The 19,410-nt window shown below is 49.9% G+C and overlaps 1 protein-coding gene across 1 annotated transcript in view; it reads right to left on the reverse strand.

The window, feature by feature from the left end:
- Window positions 1-2,352: 2,352 nt before the first annotated feature.
- The window catches only part of LOC144602590 (uncharacterized), a 63,004-nt gene continuing 45,946 nt past the window's right edge, over window positions 2,353-19,410 (reverse strand). The window contains 9 exon segments of the mRNA XM_078415719.1: window positions 2,353-2,694; window positions 2,697-2,784; window positions 2,787-3,313; window positions 6,461-6,560; window positions 14,666-14,944; window positions 15,034-15,129; window positions 15,499-15,891; window positions 15,973-16,167; window positions 18,050-18,207. Coding sequence (XP_078271845.1) covers window positions 2,618-2,694; window positions 2,697-2,784; window positions 2,787-3,313; window positions 6,461-6,560; window positions 14,666-14,944; window positions 15,034-15,129; window positions 15,499-15,891; window positions 15,973-16,167; window positions 18,050-18,207 — 1,913 coding nt within the window. The 3' untranslated portion in view covers window positions 2,353-2,617.

Below are 19,410 nucleotides of genomic sequence, written 5' to 3' on the forward strand. Positions count from 1 at the left end.
GAGGGGGTAAGGGGGAGGGAGGGGTCCTCCCCTTTTCCCAGTACAGCTCTTTCCCCTTTGGCCCCTTACTCGTAGGATTTCCATTGTAACCGGGAGGGGAGTGGGGGGAGGGAAGGGGACGGGAGGGAGGAAGGAGGTGTGGAGTGGGAGGGGAGGGGGAGGGATGGGGGGAGGGGAGGGGGGAGGGAGGGAGGTAGGGGGGGAGGGGGAGGGAGGGGGAGGGGGAAGGGGGGAGGGAGGAGGACCTCCCCTTTTCCCAGTACCCCTCTTTCCCCGTTGGGCCCGTCCTCGTAGGGTTTCCATTGTAATCGGAAGGCGGGGAGGGTGGGGTGAGGGAGGAAGAAGGAAGTTTTGGAGGGAGGAGGGGAGGGTGAGGGAGGGGGGAGGGGAGGGGGGAAGGGGTGGGAGGGAAAGGGGGAAGGGGGGAGGGGGAAGGGGTGAGGTGGAGGGAGGGGGAGGGAGGGGGTAGGGGAGGGGGAAGGGGACCTCCCCTTTTCCCAGTACCCCTCTTTCCCAGTACCCCGTAGGGTTTCCATTGTAACCGGAAAGGGGGAGGGAGGGTGGAAGGAGGGGGGAGGGGGAGAGGGATGGAAGGGTGGAGGGAGGGGGGAGGGATGGAGGGAAGGGGGGAGGGGGGGGAGTTAGGAGGGGAGGGGTGAGGAAGGTGGGGAGGGAGGGCGGAGGGATTTGGGGAGGAGGGGGGTGGGAGTGGGGATGGAGCTGGGAAGGAGTGGGGAGGAAGGGATTGAGGGGGGAAGGGGGACCTCCCATTTTCCCAGTATCCCTCTTTCCACCACCACCAAGCCCCCTCCGCAACGACCCCTGTTGTCCCCCTCCCCATTCCCCATTCTCAGAACCCCCCATTCTCTCTCTCCCCCAGACACACTCTAAGTGCTTTTTTCGAAACAGTTGCCCCTGTTGCCCACGAGCATAGGGGCCCCATGCTGATCTGTGTATGTTAAGTGACTTGCTATAAAAATACTACTTTAAAAAACAATAAATTGCTTTTCGCAACAATGTAGCACCCATCTCACACAAGCATTGTGACGTCACAAGCTGAAGACCTTAAAAAAGTTAAAAATAAAAAATGTTAATTTGTAAAGAGTAGACACCCAATAGCAGCTGCTTGTCCATTGTGACGTCACACGCTGAAGACTAAGTGCGCACCGCTGCGCCCCCTATAGAAATTTCAATAAGGGGGGGGGCAGCGCTTTAAAACCTCTGTAACTTAAAAAATATGCGACATAAACAAAAACTTCATTTGTCAGCAGCTGTCCGCGTGGTGATTAAGGCTGTGGAAAAATCGTGCGTTACGGTTTACCGTTTTGGAGAAATCAGCGAAATCAAATATATATACATATATATTAACAAGATCTGACTTTTAATAGTATAATAGCAAAGAGGGCCCGTTGGGCCCGTCCCCACACCCCCCATTTTCTCATCCCCCATCCCCACTCTTACTCTGCCCACACTCTCCCCTTTGGACCGTCCTTAGGGTTTCCATTGTAACCGGGAGGGGGGGAGGGAGTGAAGGGGGGTGGGAGGGAGAGGGAGGTATGGTGGAGGGAGGTGTGGAGGGGGGAGGGATCGAGGGGGAGGGAGTGGTGGAGGGAGGGAGGTGTGGAGGGGGGAGGGTGATGAGAGATTGGGGGGTAGGTGTGGAGGGGGGAGGGAGGGGGGAGAGGGGGGAGGGGGGTTGGGGGGGGGAGGAGACACTCTTAGCATCAGTTAAAGGCCCGGGGGGGTGTGGGGGGTCGAATCTGTGAAAGGTCCGGGAGGGGGATAGCGGGGAGATGGTCTCCCGGGTGTGGGAGAGAGGAGAGAAGCAAGGGGAGAGAGGAGAGGTGAGCCGGTGATCGCTTGCTTTCGCCGCTAACGGCGTCCATTTTTTTGGTGCGAGTGAGGAGATGCCGCGCATGCGTGCTGAGCACAGAGTGAGGAGATTCCGCGCATGCGTACTGAGCACAGCCGCACCGCAGCGCCCCCTATAGAAACTTCAAATATACATACATATATATTAACAAGATCTGAGAGAGGGAGAAGAGAGAGGGGGAGAGAGAGGGGGAGAGAGAGGGGGAGAGAGAGGGGGAGAGAGAGGGGGGAGAGAGAGGGTGTGGGTAGGGTAGTGTTAATGTGCGGGGATCGCTGGGCAGTGCGGACTCGGTGGGCCGAGGGGCCTGTTTCCGCACTGTATCTCCAATCTAAACTGAAGCAAACTAAACTGCTGTCTCTCCGTTCAGTAGATTTCAAAAGAATTCAAAAGCAATCTGTACAGTCCAAGTAATTTTGAGTTTATTTCAATTACAGTATTGGAAGCAACAATGCACATCATTCAAATAAACGCGATCTTTCAATTAGCTTGTCGTGTGTGTCAATGGTTGTGTACATTTTCCAAATCACTGAAGTAACATGAACTGTATCTATTCCATTGAACTAGTCATTGAACGGAGTTAATAATACCGTAACGACTTTTGACGAGAAGGGTCCAATCCCATTACATTTTTAAAATATTTTCACAAAAGTAATTTCTGTTCCGTTGCCGGACGCGGTTAGCGCGTTAAAATGAACGGATCGACAGCTCTGATTCCACTTGCTGTTTATTTCTCTCTTCCCACATTTACATTCCCCCTGGTTTTATTTCCGCGCTCACTGGGGTTTTTTTACGACGCGGAATTTGGGAATTAAATGGGACCCGTTCAGCGCCGACCTGTTTTCCACCGGGTTTCTGCCCCACAGCCCCTGAGCCCCGCTCCTGACGCCGGTCCCGGGACCCGACCCTTTTACACACCCGGAGCGGAACCGGAGCAGATTTTCAGCCACTGGTCTTCATCCCAAGGCCCGAAGAAAGGATAAAGTTTCTCCGTGAATTTATTCCCAGTGAAGGTGTGGAGATGGGACTTGGTGTCCGCGTCGTAAAATGAAACTGTCCCGGACTCGTAACTGAGATAAACTCCCACCCTCCTGGGGATGGGGCGGGCGGGGAGACGGGATGGAGGGGAGGTGAATGCATCAAACTCGTCATCCCACCGCCTGATGCTCCAGACTCCAGTCTCCGGGGTCAGTGTGACCCGTCCCTTCCTCTCCACAGACTCTGCGGCGACTCCCAGTCTCCAGCCCTCACTCCCCGCCACCTCCACCTCCCAGTAATGTCTCCCCGATGTGAATCCCTCCGATCCCAGCACACACCGCCAGTCTGTAAACCTCTTCCCGGTGTCAGGGAGCCTCCTCCGGGTCCCGGTCCGTCTCACGTTCTTGCGATCCTCAGACACCTCGAGCAGCGGATGCGCTGTTTCCACATCCAGGGTGACGGAGACTGGGGGGAGAAGCAGAGAATCAGAGAGTCCCCGGGTGGGGGGGGAGGTCCGGGGGAGACTTGGGCAGCGCAAACCCGGGACCGGGGGAGAGGCCGCTCGGCCTCGGGCACAGGCGGGCGGACAACTGAAAACCTGCCCGGGGTTCCACCCACAACCACATTGGGTGGACAACAGACATCTCCCCCGGAGATTTTATCCGGGGATGTATTTCGTGAGGTGGGGGAGGGTGGACGAAGAGGACGAGTGCGGAGAGTGAGGCGGATTGCCAGATTGCGGTGGAGATGGGGGAATGAAGCGGGCTATTCAGATATGGAGGCAGATCGGAGCAGGAGGATATAGATGTGAGAGGTAATTTGAGGTTGTTAAAGAGGAGGTTGAGGTGCGTGGTGGGGTCAATAGGCAATAGACAATAGGTGCAGGAGTAGGCCATTCAGCCCTTCGAGCCAGCACCGCCATTCAATGCGATCATGGCTGATCACTCTCAATCAGTACCCCGTTCCTGCCTTCTCCCCATACCCCCACACTCCGCTATCCTTAAGAGCTCTATCCAGCTCTCTCTTGAAAGCATCCAACGAACTGCCCTCCACTGCCTTCTGAGGCAGAGAATTCCACACCTTCACCACTCTCTGACTGAAAAAGTTCTTCCTCATCTCCGTTCTAAATGGCCTACCCCTTATTCTTAAACTGTGGCCCCTTATTCTGGACTCCCCCAACATTGGGAACATGTTTCCTGCCTCTAATGTGTCCAATCCCCTAATTATCTTATATGTTTCAATAAGATCCCCCCTCATCCTTCTACATTCCAGTGTATGCAAGCCCAATCACTCCAGCCTTTCGTCATGATCACAGTGAAAGGGGGCAGACACGAGGGGCCAGATGACCTGCTCCTGTGTTTTTTGAGTGGAGGGTGAGACAAAGGGAAGGGTGGGTTTGTTAGTCAATTGGAGTGGGTGCAAAAGGGTTTACAACAACTTCATCAGGTCTGAAGGGCTGGGTTATCAGGTGAATTTGGACAGTCATAAGGTCATAATGTCATAAATGAAAGTATTCGAATGAGGCCATTCGGCCCATCAAGTCTGCTCCACCATTCAATCGTGGCTGGTCTATCTCTCTCTCCTAACCCCTTTCTCCTGCCGTCTCCCTATAACCTCTGACACCTGTACTAACCCAGAATCCAGCTATCTCTGCCTTAAAATGTGGGATCTGGGACCATGGACACATCTGGTCACAGAAGGTTCGAGCCCCCAACCGCTGGAGGACAAAGCAGGGAGGGATTGAACTGTTTTTCACCTTCCATCACAGTGAGGAATGTGGAGGGGTCACTGTGGTGGATGTTTACGTTAAAATGTATTTTGTGCGTTCTGTTGCTTTTTACTGTTATGACTGTATGGCAAATGAAGTTCCTCGTATGTTGCAAAACATACTTGGCTAATAAAGTTTTATTGTGACTGTGATAAGGAGCCGTGTTAGGCGGTTAGGATGAAGCGGACTGGAGTAGCGAGGAAAGGAGGGGACCGCGTGGGATTGGAGGTGTCGGAAGAGGAGTTACAGTTTACCAAGGTACAGCGAAAATATTTTGTTGAGTGCTAACCAGTCAGTAGAAAGACAATACATGATTACAATCAATACGTTTGCAGATACATGATGTGGGAATAATGTTTAGTGCAATGTAAAGCCAGCAAGGTGCGATCAAGGATAGTCCAAGGATCACCAATGTGGAAGATGGTAGTTCAGCACTGCTCTCTGGTTGTGGTAGAATGATTCAGTTCCCTGATAACAGCTGGGAAGAAACTGTCCCTGAATCTGGAGGTGTGCGTTTTCACACTTCTGTACCTCTTGCCTGATGGGAGAGGGGAGAAGGGGGAGTGGCCAGGGTGCGACCCGTCCTTGGTTATGCTGCTGGCCTTGCCGAGGCAGCGGGAGGTAAAAATGGAGTCAATGGCAGGAGTTTCGGGATTGCGAGAGAGCAGGGAGGAGAGTCTGGAACGGGAATGACGGACTGCGCTTCCTGCAAATTGGCATCTGGACCACACGCAACTCCACCAACATCCAACAGCAGGGACAAAACTCCTTGAGCTGGAGGGAGACTCTGTGGGGATCTGTGGATCTGTTGCCACGGGGTTTCCGCTTCTGATTTCAAACCCCGTGTCTGGAGAGAGCCGGCCGGGCGGAGGAAACGGTGGGGAAAACATTGCAATGAATAACAATAGACACTGGACAATAGGTGCAGGAGTAGGCCATTCGGCCCTTCGAGCCTGCACCACCATTGAATGTGATCATTGCTGATCATTCTCAATCAGTACCCCATTCCTGCCTTCTCCCCATACCCCCTGACTCCGCTATCCTTAAGAGCTCTATCCAGCTCTCTCTTCAATGCATTCAGAGAACTGGCCGCCACTGCCTTCTGAGGCAGAGAATTCCACAGATTTGCAACTCTCTGACTGCAAAGGTTTTCCCTCATCTCCGTTTTAAATGGCCTACCCCTAATTCTTAAACTGTGGCCCCTGGTTCTGGACTCCCCCAACATTGGGAACATGTTTCCCCCCTCTAACGTGTCCAGCCCCTTAATAACCTTATATGTTTCGATAAGATCCCCTCTCATCCTTCTAAATTCCAGTGCAACAACGTTCAGCACATCATGTCCACTCTGCTCATTCACCCCCCCCCCCCCCCCCACCCCTACATCTCCATCGTTTCGAATGCATGTGATCCAATCTCTACTTGTACTCTATCTCCCCCCTGGCTGACCTACAGGGAATCAGGAGGGCTAGAAAGAGCAATGAAAAATCCTTGGCGAGTCGGATGGAAGATAATTCCAAGGTATGTTATACAGACATTAAAGGCAAGCGATTAACAGTGAAGCGACGGGGACCCCTGTTGGATAAAGTAGGTAATTCATGCCTGGAACGAGAGTAAGTTGAATACTCCCATGTCCAATATTAAATATGCCCTTTACATGTAATGAATTAGGGGCTAGTGGAATCAAGGGATATGGGGAGAAGGCAGGCACGGGTTACTGATTGTGGACGATCAGCCATGATCACAACGAATGGCGGTGCTGGCTTGTAAGGCCGAATGGCCTCCTCCTGCACCTATTTTCTATGTTTCTAATACTTACAAGTCACGAACAATTATTTATGTTTTACCTGTTTTGACGGAATCAATCGTTTCTCTCAACACCGTGTTCAACAAAAATGGGTGATCGAACTTTCCAACAGCCAAGCTACGGTCTGCTACTGACAACAACTGGTCATCATCACTTATCCTGCATTAATTACACACCCGGTTATAAGACACGCATCAACGATTTCTGGGTTACTTTCCAAAACAATGTAGAGAGTCTCACCTCCTCTTCTGACGAGTTTCCTCCTGAAATATAAAACATCAGAAAGATCAGTTAATTTACACTGAGCGTCCACATCGTGACAGCAGGGATTTCAGCCAAATTATTACAATTTCCCGACAGATCCCAGCTCTTAATGCTGGCGCTGCGCCCCATCAGTGCAGTATTATGTATTAATTACATGTAAAGCGTATATTTAATACGGGACTGATGGGGCGATTCAACCTCCTCTGGTTCCAGTCGTGAATTACCTCATTTGTCCAACAGGTGTCACCCTCTCTTCACTGTTACCCTCTTACGTTTAATGTCTGTGTTACATGCCTTGGAATTTTCTTCTATCCTATTCGCCAAAGATCCTGCATTACCCCTTCAAGCGTCCCCTGATTCGTCTTGCACCCTGTGGGTCAGCAAGAGGGGACCCATATCGTCTTCCAACCTTTGCCTCCACAGACGTCATGTTGCCATTTGTGACTAGATGTTCATGTCAGACTAAGAGAGGACTTGGCTTGAACAACATGAAAAATATGACAGGCTCAATGTGATAAGTACAACTACACTTCCCGATAAAGATGCAGTCAGTCCTGCGATTGAATGGGGTGTGCTAATGTGAGTGAGGTAGTAATATGGCCCCAGAACATCCTATCGAGGGAATGCGATCAACCGGAAATAGTTGTGCATGTGGGCACAAACGACGTCTGGAGGAAGAGGAAGTAGATAATGCAACATGAGTTTAGAGAGTTAGGAAGGAGACTGAGAAGTAGGACGTCGAAGGTGGTTGTCTCTGGACTGCTGCCTGTACTTCGTGCTGGTGAGGGCAGGAACAGAGAGATCGGGGATATGAATGTATGGCTGAGGGGCTGGTGCAGGGAGCAGTGATTTAGATTTCTAGACCACTGGGATCTCTTCTGGGGTAGGGGTGACCTGTACAAGAGGGAAGGGTTGCCCCTTAGCAGCAGGGGGACCAACATTCTGGCAGGCAGGTTTGCCAATGCTACACGTGTGGCTTTAAACTAAGTAGTGGGGAGGGGGGGGGGGTTGACAAATTGGGAATATGAAGATGGAGTTAAAGGGGAAGTAAATACAGGAGAAATTGCAAAGTACTCTCGAATAAATGGGAAGGGAAGTTCTAGAAGGGATAAGAGGGTAAGGTTAGGCCCAATTGTGACTGGTGTAAGAGGGGAGGGGAATAACGAAATTAAAGTGTTGTATTTAAATGCGCGAAGTATAAAAAATAAAGTGGATGAGCTTGAGGCTCAGTTAGACATTGGCAAGTATGATGTTGCGGGAATCACTGAGACATGGCTACAAGAGGACCAGGGCTGGGAACTGAATATTCAGGGGTACACAACGTATAGAAAAGACAGACAGGGGGGCAGAGGGGTAGGGTTTGGGGTCGGGGTAAGGAATGATATTCACTTCCTTGCAATGGGGTGACATAGAATCAGGAGATGTAGAATCAGTATGGATAAAAACAAGTAATTGTAAGGGTAAAAAACCCTAATGGAAGTTATCTACAGGCCCCCAAACTGTAGCCTCGACATAGGGTGCAAGTTGAATCAGGAGCTAAAATTGGCGTGTCGCAAGTGTAACGGTGGTTATGGGAGATTTCAACATGCAGGTCGACTGGGAAAATGAGGTTGGTAATGGACCCCAGGAAAGAGAGTTTGTGCCTCCGAGACGGATTCTTAGAACAGCTTGTAATGGAAACGACCAGGGAGAAGGCAATTCTGGATTTAGTGTTGTGTATGAACCTGATCTGATAAGTGGGCTCGAGGTAAAAGAGCCATTAGGAAGCAGTAATCACAATATGATAAGTTTTACTCTACAAATTGAGAGGGAGAAGGGAAAATCGGAAGTGTCAGTATTACAGTATAGCAAAGGGGATTACAGAGGCATGAGGCAGGAGCTGGCCTGAATTGACTGGAAGGAGGCCCTGGAAGCAGGGAAGACGGTGGAACAGCAATGGCAGGTATTCCTGGGAATAGTGCAGAAGTTGCAGGATCAATATATCCCAAAGAGGAGGAACGATTCTAAGGGGAGTAAGAGGCACCCGTGGCTGACAAGGGAAGTCAAGGACAGCATAAAAATAAAAGAGAAGAAGTATAACATAGCAAAGAAGAGTGGGAAGCCAAAGCATCCCAGAGTACATAAGGAGGTGGCTCTAGAAATTGTGGACGCATTGGTGATCATTTTCCAATGTTCTATAGATTCAGAATCAGTTCATGTGGATTGGAGGGTAGCTAATGTTATCCCACTTTTTAAGAAAGGAGGGAGAGAGAAAACGGGAAATTATAGACCAGTTAGTCTGACATCAGTGGTGGGGAAGATGCTGGAGTCAATTATAAAAGATGAAATTGCGGAGCATTTGGATAGCAGTTACAGGGTCGTTCCGAGCCAGCATGGATTTACAAAGGGGAAATAATGTTTGACTAACCTTCTGGAATGTTTTGAGGATGTAACTAGGAAATGTGACAGGGGAGAGCCGGTGGATGTGGTGTACCTCGACTTTCAAAAAGCCTTCGACAAGGTTCCACATAGGAGATTAGTGGGTAAAATTAGAGCACATGGTATTGGGGGTAGGGTACTGACATGGATAGAAAATTGGTTGACAGACAGAAAGCAAAGAGTGGGGATAAATGGGTCCCATTCAGAATGGCAGGCAGTGACTAGTGGGGTACCGCAAGGCTCGGTGCTGGGACCGCAGCTATTTACAATTAACATTCATGACTTGGATGAAGGGATTAAAAGTACCATTAGCAAATTTGCAGATGATACAAAGCTGGGTGGTAGTGTGAACTGTGAGGAAGATGCAATGAGGTTGCAGGGTGACTTGGACAGGTTGTGTGAGTGGGCGGATGCATGTCAGATGCAGTTTAACGTGGGTAAGTGTGCGGTTATCCACTTTGCTGGTAAAAATAGGAAGGCAAAGTATTATCTGAATGGTGTCATGTTAGGAAAAAATACGTACAACGAGATCTGGGTGTCCTAGTGCATCGGTCACTGAAAGGAAGCATGCAGGTACAGCAGGAAGTGAAGACAGCCAATGGAATTTTGGCCTTTATAACAAGAGGAGTTGAGTACAGAACCAAAGAGGTCCTACTGCAGTTGTGCAGGGCCCTAGTGAGACCGCACCTGGAGTACTGTGTGCAGTTTTGTTCTCCAAATTTGAGGAAGGGTATTCTTGCTATTAAGGGCGTGCAGCGTAGGTTTACTAGGTTAATTCCCGGAATGGCGGGACTGTCATATGTTGCAAGACTGGAGCGACTAGGCTTGTATACACTGGAATTTAGAAGGATGAGAAGGGATCTTATCGAAACGTATAAGATTATTAAGGGATTGGATACGTTAGAGGCAGGAAACATGTTCCCAATGTTGGGGGAGTCCAGAACCAGGGACCACAGTTTAAGAATAAGGGGTAGGCCATTGAGAATGGAGATGAGGAAAAACTTTTTCAGTCAGAGAGTTGTGAATCTGTGGAATTCTCTGCCTCAGAAGGGAGTGGAGGCCAATTCTTTAAATGCATTCAAGAGAGAGTTATATAGAGCTCTTAAGGATAGCGGAGTGAGGGGGTATGTGGAGAAGGCAGGAACGGGGTACTGATTGAGAATGATCAGCCATGATCACATTGAATGGCGGTGCTGGCTCGAAGGGCCGAATGGCTTTAAACTAAGTAGTGGGGGGGAGGGGTTAACAAATTGTGAATATGAAGATGAGGTTAAAGGGAATACAGGAGATATTGCAGAAGACTCTCTGAAGAATGGGAATATAAGTCCTAGAGGGGAAAAGAGATTAAGGGCAGGGCCATTTGTGACCGATGTGAGAGGGGAGGTAAATACAGAAGTTAAAGTGTTGTACTTAAATGCGCGTAGTATAAAAAATAAAGTGGATAAGCTTGAGGCTCAGTTAGTCATGGGCAAGTATGATGTTGTAGGGATCACTGAGACATGGCTACAAGAGGACCAGGGCTGGGAACTGAATATTCAGGGGTACACAACGTATAGAAAAGACAGACAGGTGGGAAGAGGGGGTGGGGTTGCTCTGCTGGTAAGGAATGATATTCATTCCCTTGCAAGGGGTGACATAGAATCAGGAGATGTTGAATCAGTATGGATAGAAATGAGGAATTGTAAGGGTAAAAAGACCCTAATAGGAGTTATCTATAGGCCCCCAAACAGTAGCCTCGACATAGGGTGCAAGTTGAATCAGGAGATAAAATTGGCGTGTCACAAATGTAATGCTACGGTGGTTATGGGATATTTCAACATGCAGGTAGACTGGGAAAACCAGGTTGGTAATGGACCCCAGGAAAGAGAGTTTGTAGAGTGCCTTCGAGATGGATTCTTAGAACAGCTTGTACTGGAGCCTACCAGGGAGAAGGCAATTCTGGAATTTGTGTTGTGTAATGATCCTGATCTGATAAGGGGAATAGAGATAAAAGAGCCATTATGAGGCAGTGATCACAACATGATAAGTTTTACTCTGCAAATGGAAAGGCAGAAGGGAAAATCGGAAGTGTCAGTATTACAGTATAGCAAAGGGGATTACAGAGGCATGAGGCAGGAGCTGGCCAAAATTGACTGGAAGGAGGCCCTAGCAGGGAAGACGGTAGAACAGCAATGGCAGGTATTCCTGGGAATAATGCAGAGGTTGCAAGATCGATTTATCCCAAAGAGGCGGAAAGACTCTAAGGGGAGTAAGAGACACCTGTGGCTGACAAGGGAAGTCAAGGACAGCATAAAAATTAAGGAGAGGAACTATAACATAGCAAAGAAGAGTGGGAAGACAGAGGATTGGGACTCTTTTAAAGAGCAACAAAAGTTAACTAAATAGGCAATACGGGGAGAAAAGATGAGATACGAGGGTAAACTAGCCAATAATATAAAGGAGGATAGCAAAAGTTTTTTTAGGTACGTGAAGAGGAAAAAAAATAGTCAAGGCAAATGTGGGTCCCTTGAAGACAGAAGCAGGGGAATTTATTATGGGGAACAAAGAAATGGCAGACGAGTTAAACCGTTACTTTGGATCTGTCTTCACTGAGGAAGATACACACAATCTCCCAAATGTTCTAGGGGCCGGAGAACCTAGGGTGATGGAGGAACTGAAGGAAATCCACATTAGGCAGGAAATGGTTTTGGGTAGACTGATGGGACTGAAGGCTGATAAATCCCCAGGGCCTGGTGGTCTGCATCCCATGGTACTTAAGGAGGTGGCTCTAGAAATAGTGGAAGCATTGGAGATCATTTTTCAATGTTCTATAGATTCAGGATCAGTTCCTGTGGATTGGAGGATAGCAAATGTTATCCCACTTTTTAAGAATGGAGGGAGAGAGAAAACGGGTAATTATAGACCAGTTAGTCTGACATCAGTGGTGGGGAAGATGCTGGAGTCAATTATAAAAGACGAAATTGCTGAGCATTTGGATAGCAGTAACAGGATCATTCCGAGTCAGCATGGATTTACGAAGGGGAAATCATGCTTGACAAATCTACTGGAATTTTTTGAGGATGTAACTAGGAAAATTGACAGGGGAGAGTCGGTTGATGTGGTGTACCTCGACTTTCAGAAAGCCTTCGACAAGGTCCCACATAGGAGATTAGTGGGCAACATTAGAGCACATGGTATTGGTGGTAGGGTACTGACATGGATAGAAAATTGGTTGACAGACAGAAAGCAAAGAGTGGGGATAAATGGGTCCCTTTCGGAATGGCAGGCAGTGACCAGTGGGGTACCGCAAGGTTCGGTGCTGGGACCCCAGCTATTTACGATATACATTAATGACTTAGACGAAGGGATTAAAAGTACCATTAGCAAATTTGCAGATGATACTAAGCTGGGGGGTTGTGTGAATTGTGAAGAAGATGCAATAAGGCTGCAGGGTGACTTGGACAGGTTGTGTGAGTGGGCGGATACATGGCAGATGCAGTTTAATGTAGATGTGTGAGGTTATTCACTTTGGAAGTAAGAATAGAAAGGCAGATTATTATCTGAATGGTGTCAAGTTAGGAAGAGGGGATGTTCAACGAGATCTGGGTGTCCTAGTGCATCAGTCACTGAAAGGAAGCATGCAGGTACAGCAGGCAGTGAAGAAAGCCAATGGAATGTTGGCCTTCATAACAAGAGGAGTTGAGTATAGCAGCAAAGAGGTCCTTCTACAGTTGTACCGGGCCCTGGTGAGACCGCACCTGGAGTACTGTGTGCAGTTTTGGTCTCCAAATTTGAGGAAGGATATTCTTGCTATTGAGGGCGTACAGCGTAGGTTCACTAGGTTAATTCCCGGAATGGCGGGACTGTCGTATGTTGAAAGGCTGGAGCAATTGGGCTTGTATACACTGGAATTTAGAAGGATGAGGGGGGATCTTATTGAAACATATAAGATAATTAGGGGATTGGACGCATTAGAGGCAGGAAACATGTTCCCAATGTTGGGGGAGTCCAGAACAAGGGGCCACAGTTTAAGAATAAGGGGTAGGCCATTTAGAACGGAGATGAGGAAGAACTTTTTCAGTCAGAGAGTGGTGAAAGTGTGGAATTCTCTGCCTCAGAAGGCAGTGGAGGCCAGTTCGTTGGATGCTTTCAAGACAGATCTGGATAGAGCTCTTAAGGATAGCGGAGTGAGGTGGTATGGGGAGAAGGCAGGAACGGGGTACTGATTGAGAGTGATCAGCCATGATCGCATTGAATGGCGGTGCTGGCTCGAAGGGCTGAATGGCCTACTCCTGTACCTATTGTCTATTGTCTATTGTCTAAACTATTTATTTTGAGACACAAGGTACTCCATAGAGTGAAATCGTGATCAGGCCAGCCAGCATCTGAGGAGGGAAATGTACACATGACGTTTCTGAACAGGAGCCCCTTTAAATCTTCTGGAAGAGATGGTAGAGGTGAAGGGAAGAAAGTGGGGCAATAAATGGCAAGCGACAGGTGAAGTTGTGTGACGACGGACATATGACAGACTGATGGATATCCCTGCGGCTGATGGCGAAGGAGAGAAAACTTGCTACTGAATTGGAATCTGGTCAGGAAGATAAATGTTGAATGCAATGGAAGGGATGGGATGGAAATCAACTGGAGAGAATGTGTTGGGTTCCCAGTAGGAAGGGTTGGGGGATCTGCGGTTGGAGAAGGGGAAGCAACATAGTGACGGGGACTGGGGATGAAAAGAAATGCCTGTGGGGAACAGTTGAAGGAACAGGGACAACTGAAGGGGATAAGGTTTACCTGTAACAGGAGAATATATGTTACATGTTGGGTTGCCGTCTGCTCAAAATATGAGGTGTTCGTCTTCCCTACCGACTGGGCTGTTTCAATCAGCCCTGAATTATTGGGAAATTCTGCATTTATTTCAGACTGTTACCCACTATTTTGTGATTGTGGCCTTGTGGAAGCTAACTTTGGGGAAACCATTTTGTGGCACCTTTGGAGGACATTTTGTGCTGGGAAGTTCGATACCTTAGCAGCTTGTTAGAAAGATCTGTACAAAAGCTTGTTTTGGTTATTGTATTGAAAACAGGCTTTTGCAAGGTAGTCCTTCACATTCATGGACACCTGCAGATAAGAAGTTGCTTCCCAAGGTTTAGAAGTTGTTTTTCTGGGTTTGTTGTTGAGTTCTGGACATTTCAATGTTCTGAACTAGATGTTATGGTACCTCCTTATCGCCTAACGGTACCTCTCTAATCATCTTAGCTATGTGACTCCCTTTACTCCCCTGTACTCCTGTTTGACTCCCTAACACAATTAAAGGAACTCTATTATGGGAACTCTACTATGTATCTGCTGAGACTGCTTTATGCTATGTAACCATGGAAAATTACTGCATCTGCTTTGTGCTGTTTTCAACTGTATAAATACTGACTGTAATCTGTATGTTCTTTGAGATGACAGAAGTAGGTGTTTGAGCGAACAACAGTGAACTCAGGTCTCTGTGTCTCTCCCACCTTGGTGTTTCAGTAAAACGATTTAACTGAGTCTTGTGTTTTGCGTACTTATTTTGGAGCTAAGTCGAGTCGACTTTCACAGCCTTACATTGAACCAAATTGAATTTGTAACTCCCTACCTTCAGAAATATCAAACTGTCCGTTTGGTTCATCCGCTCCTGCAGCTTTAAGAGTTTCTCTTGAATAGAGTTTATCTCCTCTTGAATCGCTCGTAGATTATTCTCCATTGGATTTAGAACGCTCTCCTCGTCTTCCCGGAGATCCTTGAGAAAGAGCCGCTCTTTCTCATTGAGAATCTGGCGCAGTTCAGCAAATACCGATGTGATGTAGGTCAACAGGTTCTGTGACTGTTCCTGTCAAATGAAAGGTGAAGGTCAATATTATCGAGCCTGGAATCTAAGACAATAGCACAAGATCAGAGAAGGGAAACTGGAAACCTTACCCGGACTCCAGAAATCTTCTCTTTCTGTTGCTGCTCCATGTCCCCCACCGCTGATTTATTTTTTGTGAGAATCTCCAAGGAAGTTTTAATCTGCTCCTGGGATTGAGATTCAGATTCAGTCAGTGAAAGAATTAGACCAGACGGAACCAATGAACTGCAGACACGGAACTGCACATGAAAGTTTACAAAAAGACACAAACTGCTGTAGAACTCATCGGGTCGTGGAGCGTATCAGCAGAGAGCCGCGGGCTGTCTCACCTGGAAGGACTGCTGGAGTCCCTGCATGGACGTGAGGGGGAAGGTACAGGGACAGGTGTTTCATCTCCAGCGGTGGCTGGGGCAAGTACCTGGGGAAGGGCTAGTTTGGGTGGGAGGCTGGGTGAACCGAACAGTCGCCGAGGGAGCGCGGTCCGCAAAACGCAGAATTGAAAATTCATCAGTTGATCACATTCTGTTTGCTTTTACCTTGTAGCTTTCAACAGCTTCTTTAATCGGCATGAAGCGATGCTCTCTGTGTTCCCGCGTGTCTCGGCAGATCAGGCAGACCAGTTTCTTGTCGGTTTCACAAAACAGCTTCAGTTCTTCCTGATGTTCCTCGCAGTAAAGTTTACTTTCCTTCCCTCCCGTGTTCAGGCTCAGTGCTCGAGCTGTCTCAGCGATATTCGCCAAGGCCCGATTTACTTTGAGGGTGCGGTCTGCAATCTCCTCTCTACATACCGGGCAGGAGTTTCTCCCCTCCTTGTCCCAACTCTGTGTGATACAGGATCGGCAGAAGTTGTGCCCGCACTCCAGTGTCGCCGGATCGGTGAAGAAATCCAGACAAATGGGACAAATCGCGTCTTCAGTTAAACACTGGATCTGGTGTTTCGAAGCCATTTTTAATTCCGACCACTTTCTGGTTCAAAACGCCACCGCCTTCAGGAAGCTGCGGACTCGTACAGAACCGCAGGTGTAAACGACACGCCCTGCAGTGCGCGGGGAATTGATTCTGTGCTGAATAATGTTGTTTTGCTGCGAGTGTTCAGGGTGAAGTGCCTCTGGCAATCTGCCACTGATTACACACCAGCAAGAGGCTGGTAACACGTTAAACGAGTCTGAATGTGTCAATAACCGGGCGGGCGAGCGCCGGGCAGTCTAAGGGCAGAAACGAAATGGAAGATGTATTAAGTTATCTCTACGTAGAGCGTGAAACGGTGGTTAAACATCAACTTAGAGCGACTGCTGTTAAAATAAAATCTGCAATAAAATCGGAGACCTGGAGAGAATGTTGTGTTGTGAGGTGACAGACGCGCGACAGTCGCTGAGATTTGGTTGCATAAAAAGTAGGAAAGACAATACCCTGTTACTGCGTGCAACACATTCACCTTCTCGGTGAAAGTCGTCTTGTTGAAAGAAACAGCACGCACATGTGACACACGTCTGTGTGGGTGTTTGTGTGTGTCTGTGTGTGTGTCTGTGTGTGGGTGTTTGTGTGTGTCTGTGGGTGTGTGTGTGGGTGTGTGGGTGTGTGTGTGTGGGTCCGTGTGTGGGTGTGTGTGGGTGTGTGTCTGTGTGTGGGTCTGTGTGTGTGTGTGTGTGTGTGTGTGGGTATGTGTGTCTCTGTGTGTGTGATTGTGTCTGTGTGTGTGTGTGGGTCTGTGTGTGGGTGTGTGTCTGTGTGTCTTGGTGTGGGTGTGTGGGTGTGTGTGTCTCTGTGTGGATGATTGTGTCTGTGTGTGTGTCTGTGTGTGGGTGTGTGTGTGGGTGTGTGTGTCTCGGTGTGTGTGGGTGATTGTGGCTGTGTCTGTGTGGGTGTGTGTCTGTGTGTGGGTGGGTGTGTCTCTGTGTGTGTGGGTCTGTGTGTGGGTGATTGTGTCTGTGTGTGTGTCTGTGTGTGGGTGTGTGTGGGTGTGTGTGTGTGTGGGTCTGTGTGTGGGTGATTGTGTCTGTGCGTGTGTCTGTGTTTGGGTGGGTGTGTGTGTGTGGGTCTGTGTGTGGGGGTCTGTGTGTGGGTGTGGGTGTCTGTGTGTGGGTCTGTGTGTGTGTGTGAGTGTGGGTCTGTGTGTCTGTCTGTGTGTGAGTGTGGGTCTGTGTGTGTGAGTGTGGGTCTGTGTGTGTGTGTGTCTGTGTGTGTGTGGGTGTGTGTGTGGGTGACTGTGTGTGTGTCTGTGTCTGTGTGGGTGTGTGTGTGTGTGTGTGTGGGTCTGTGTGTGTGTGCGTGTGTGTGTGGGTGCTTGTGTTACAGTTCTTGGCCTTGTAATAAAAAATAGACAACACATTAATTGTGTGGCTGAGCTTATTTACCCCAGTCTAGTAGACACCGACACTCCAGCAGTTGTCTGGACACACCCAGTGTGTGGGTGTGTGTGTGTGTCTGTGTGTGGGTGTCTGTGTGTGGGTTAGCTGCGAGGGGGACGCTAGGAGGCTGCAGATTGACTTGGATAGATTAGGCGAGTGGGCAAATGCATGGTAGATGCAATATAATGTGGATAAATATGAGGTTATCCACTTTGGCGGCAAGAACAGGAAAGCAGAGTATTACCTGAATGGTGGAATTCTCTGCCACAGAAGGTAGTTTAGGCCAGTTCATTGGCTATATTTAAGAGGGAGTTAGATGTGGCCCTTGTGGCTAAAGGGATCAGGGGATATGGAGAGAAGGCAGGTACAGGTTACTGAGCTGGATGATCAGCCAAGATCATATTGAATGGTGGTGCAGGCTCGAAGGGCCGAATGGCCTACTCCTGCACCTATTTTCTATATTTCTATGTCATTGTACCTGCTTGCTTCATCACCCACAGAAAACACTGCCCCTCACATTCCCAATGAACCTGACCCCCCCCCCCCTCCCCCCTATCCCGGTAACTCTGTGTTTGTGTTGTCATTTGTGAGCGGAGCACCAAGGCATATTCCTTGAATGTGCACATACTTGGCCAATAAACTTATTCATTCATTCATGAAAAGGTAAGGCTAAAGGTGAATAGAGTCAGAAAGGGTGTCAGATGAGGAGAGTAGTGAAATGTGAAGCTGCAGGGCCCGCCCTGGCCCCGCCCTCCGCCCCTGGCCCCGCCCTCCGCCCCCGCCCTCCGCCCCTGCCCCCGCCCTCCGCCCCTGGCTCCGCCCCCGCGGCCAAGCCCCGGACCCGCTGCGTGATGGCACCTCGGCGAAGTGCGCCTGCGCGCCTCTGGGCGGCCGCTGCTGCGTCATGTGGAATGTACGCATGCGCGCTCCAGGGCCGGGGCCTGGAGAGCCGGGGGGCGGGGCGGGAGGGGGAGCGGGAGGAGGAGCGGGGGGGGGGGGGGGAGGAGGAGCGGGGGGGGGGGGGGGGAGGAGGAGCGGGGGGGGGGAGGGGGAGGAGGAGCGGGGGGGGGGAGGAGGAGCGGGGGGGGGGGGGGAGGAGGAGCGGGGGGGGGGGGGGGAGGAGGAGCGGGGGGGGGGGGAGGAGGAGCGGGGGGGGGGGGGGGGAGGAGGAGCGGGGGGGGGGGGGGGGGAGGAGGAGCGGGGGGGGGGAGGAGCGGGGGGGGAGGAGGAGCGGGGGGGGGGAGGAGCGGGGGGGGAGGAGCGGGGGGGGGGGGGGGGGGGAAGCGGGAGGGGGGGGAGCGGGGGCCGGAGCTGCGTCAGTCCCTCAGTCAGTCAGTCTCCCTTTTCTCTGTCCCGCTTCACCAGAGAGTTTCTCCACAGCCTGGAGTGGGTCGCCAGACGTGACCGGGACCAGGACCGGGGCGGCGCTCTCTCTGCACGGCCGTACATCTGCTGTGCCTGCTGGCAGGTAGAGACATGGGGGGGAGAGAGATGGAGGGGGGGGAGATGGGGGAGAGAGAGATGGGGGAGAGAGATGGGGGGGAGAGAGAGAGTGAGGGAGAGTAGGGGAGGGAGGGGGAGAGTAAGGGGAGAGAGAGATGTGGAGAAAGAGAGATGGGGAGAGAGAGATGGGGGAGAGAGGTAGATGGAGGGAGGGAGGGAGAGGGGGAGAGATGGAGGGAGAGGGGGGGAAGGAGGGAGGGAGAGAGATATGGGGAGAGGGGGTAGAGAGAGAGAGAACGAGAGTTGCTGTCCACGCAGTTGGGAGTGGACAATTGTCAGTCAAACACTGTACTGGGGTAACTCAGCGGGTCGGGCCTCATCTACATGAACTACAACAATTGTTCATCCCAGTTTGGCAAAAGAACAAACCAGGTCCAGCAGAGGAGGATAAAGGGCTTAATTAGGAAAGGGAAAATAGGTTATGAGAGAAAACTGGCAGGGAACATAAAAACTGACTGCAAAGGCTTTTATAGATATGTGAAGAGAAAAAGACTAGTTAAGACAAATGTAGGTCCCTTGCAGTCGGAAACAGGTGAATTGATCATAGGGAACAAGGAGATGGCAGACCAATTGAACAACTACTTTGGTTCTGTCTTC

Source organism: Rhinoraja longicauda, chromosome 19 (assembly GCF_053455715.1).
Source record: "Rhinoraja longicauda isolate Sanriku21f chromosome 19, sRhiLon1.1, whole genome shotgun sequence".
NCBI classification, from domain to species: Eukaryota; Metazoa; Chordata; class Chondrichthyes; order Rajiformes; family Arhynchobatidae; genus Rhinoraja; species Rhinoraja longicauda.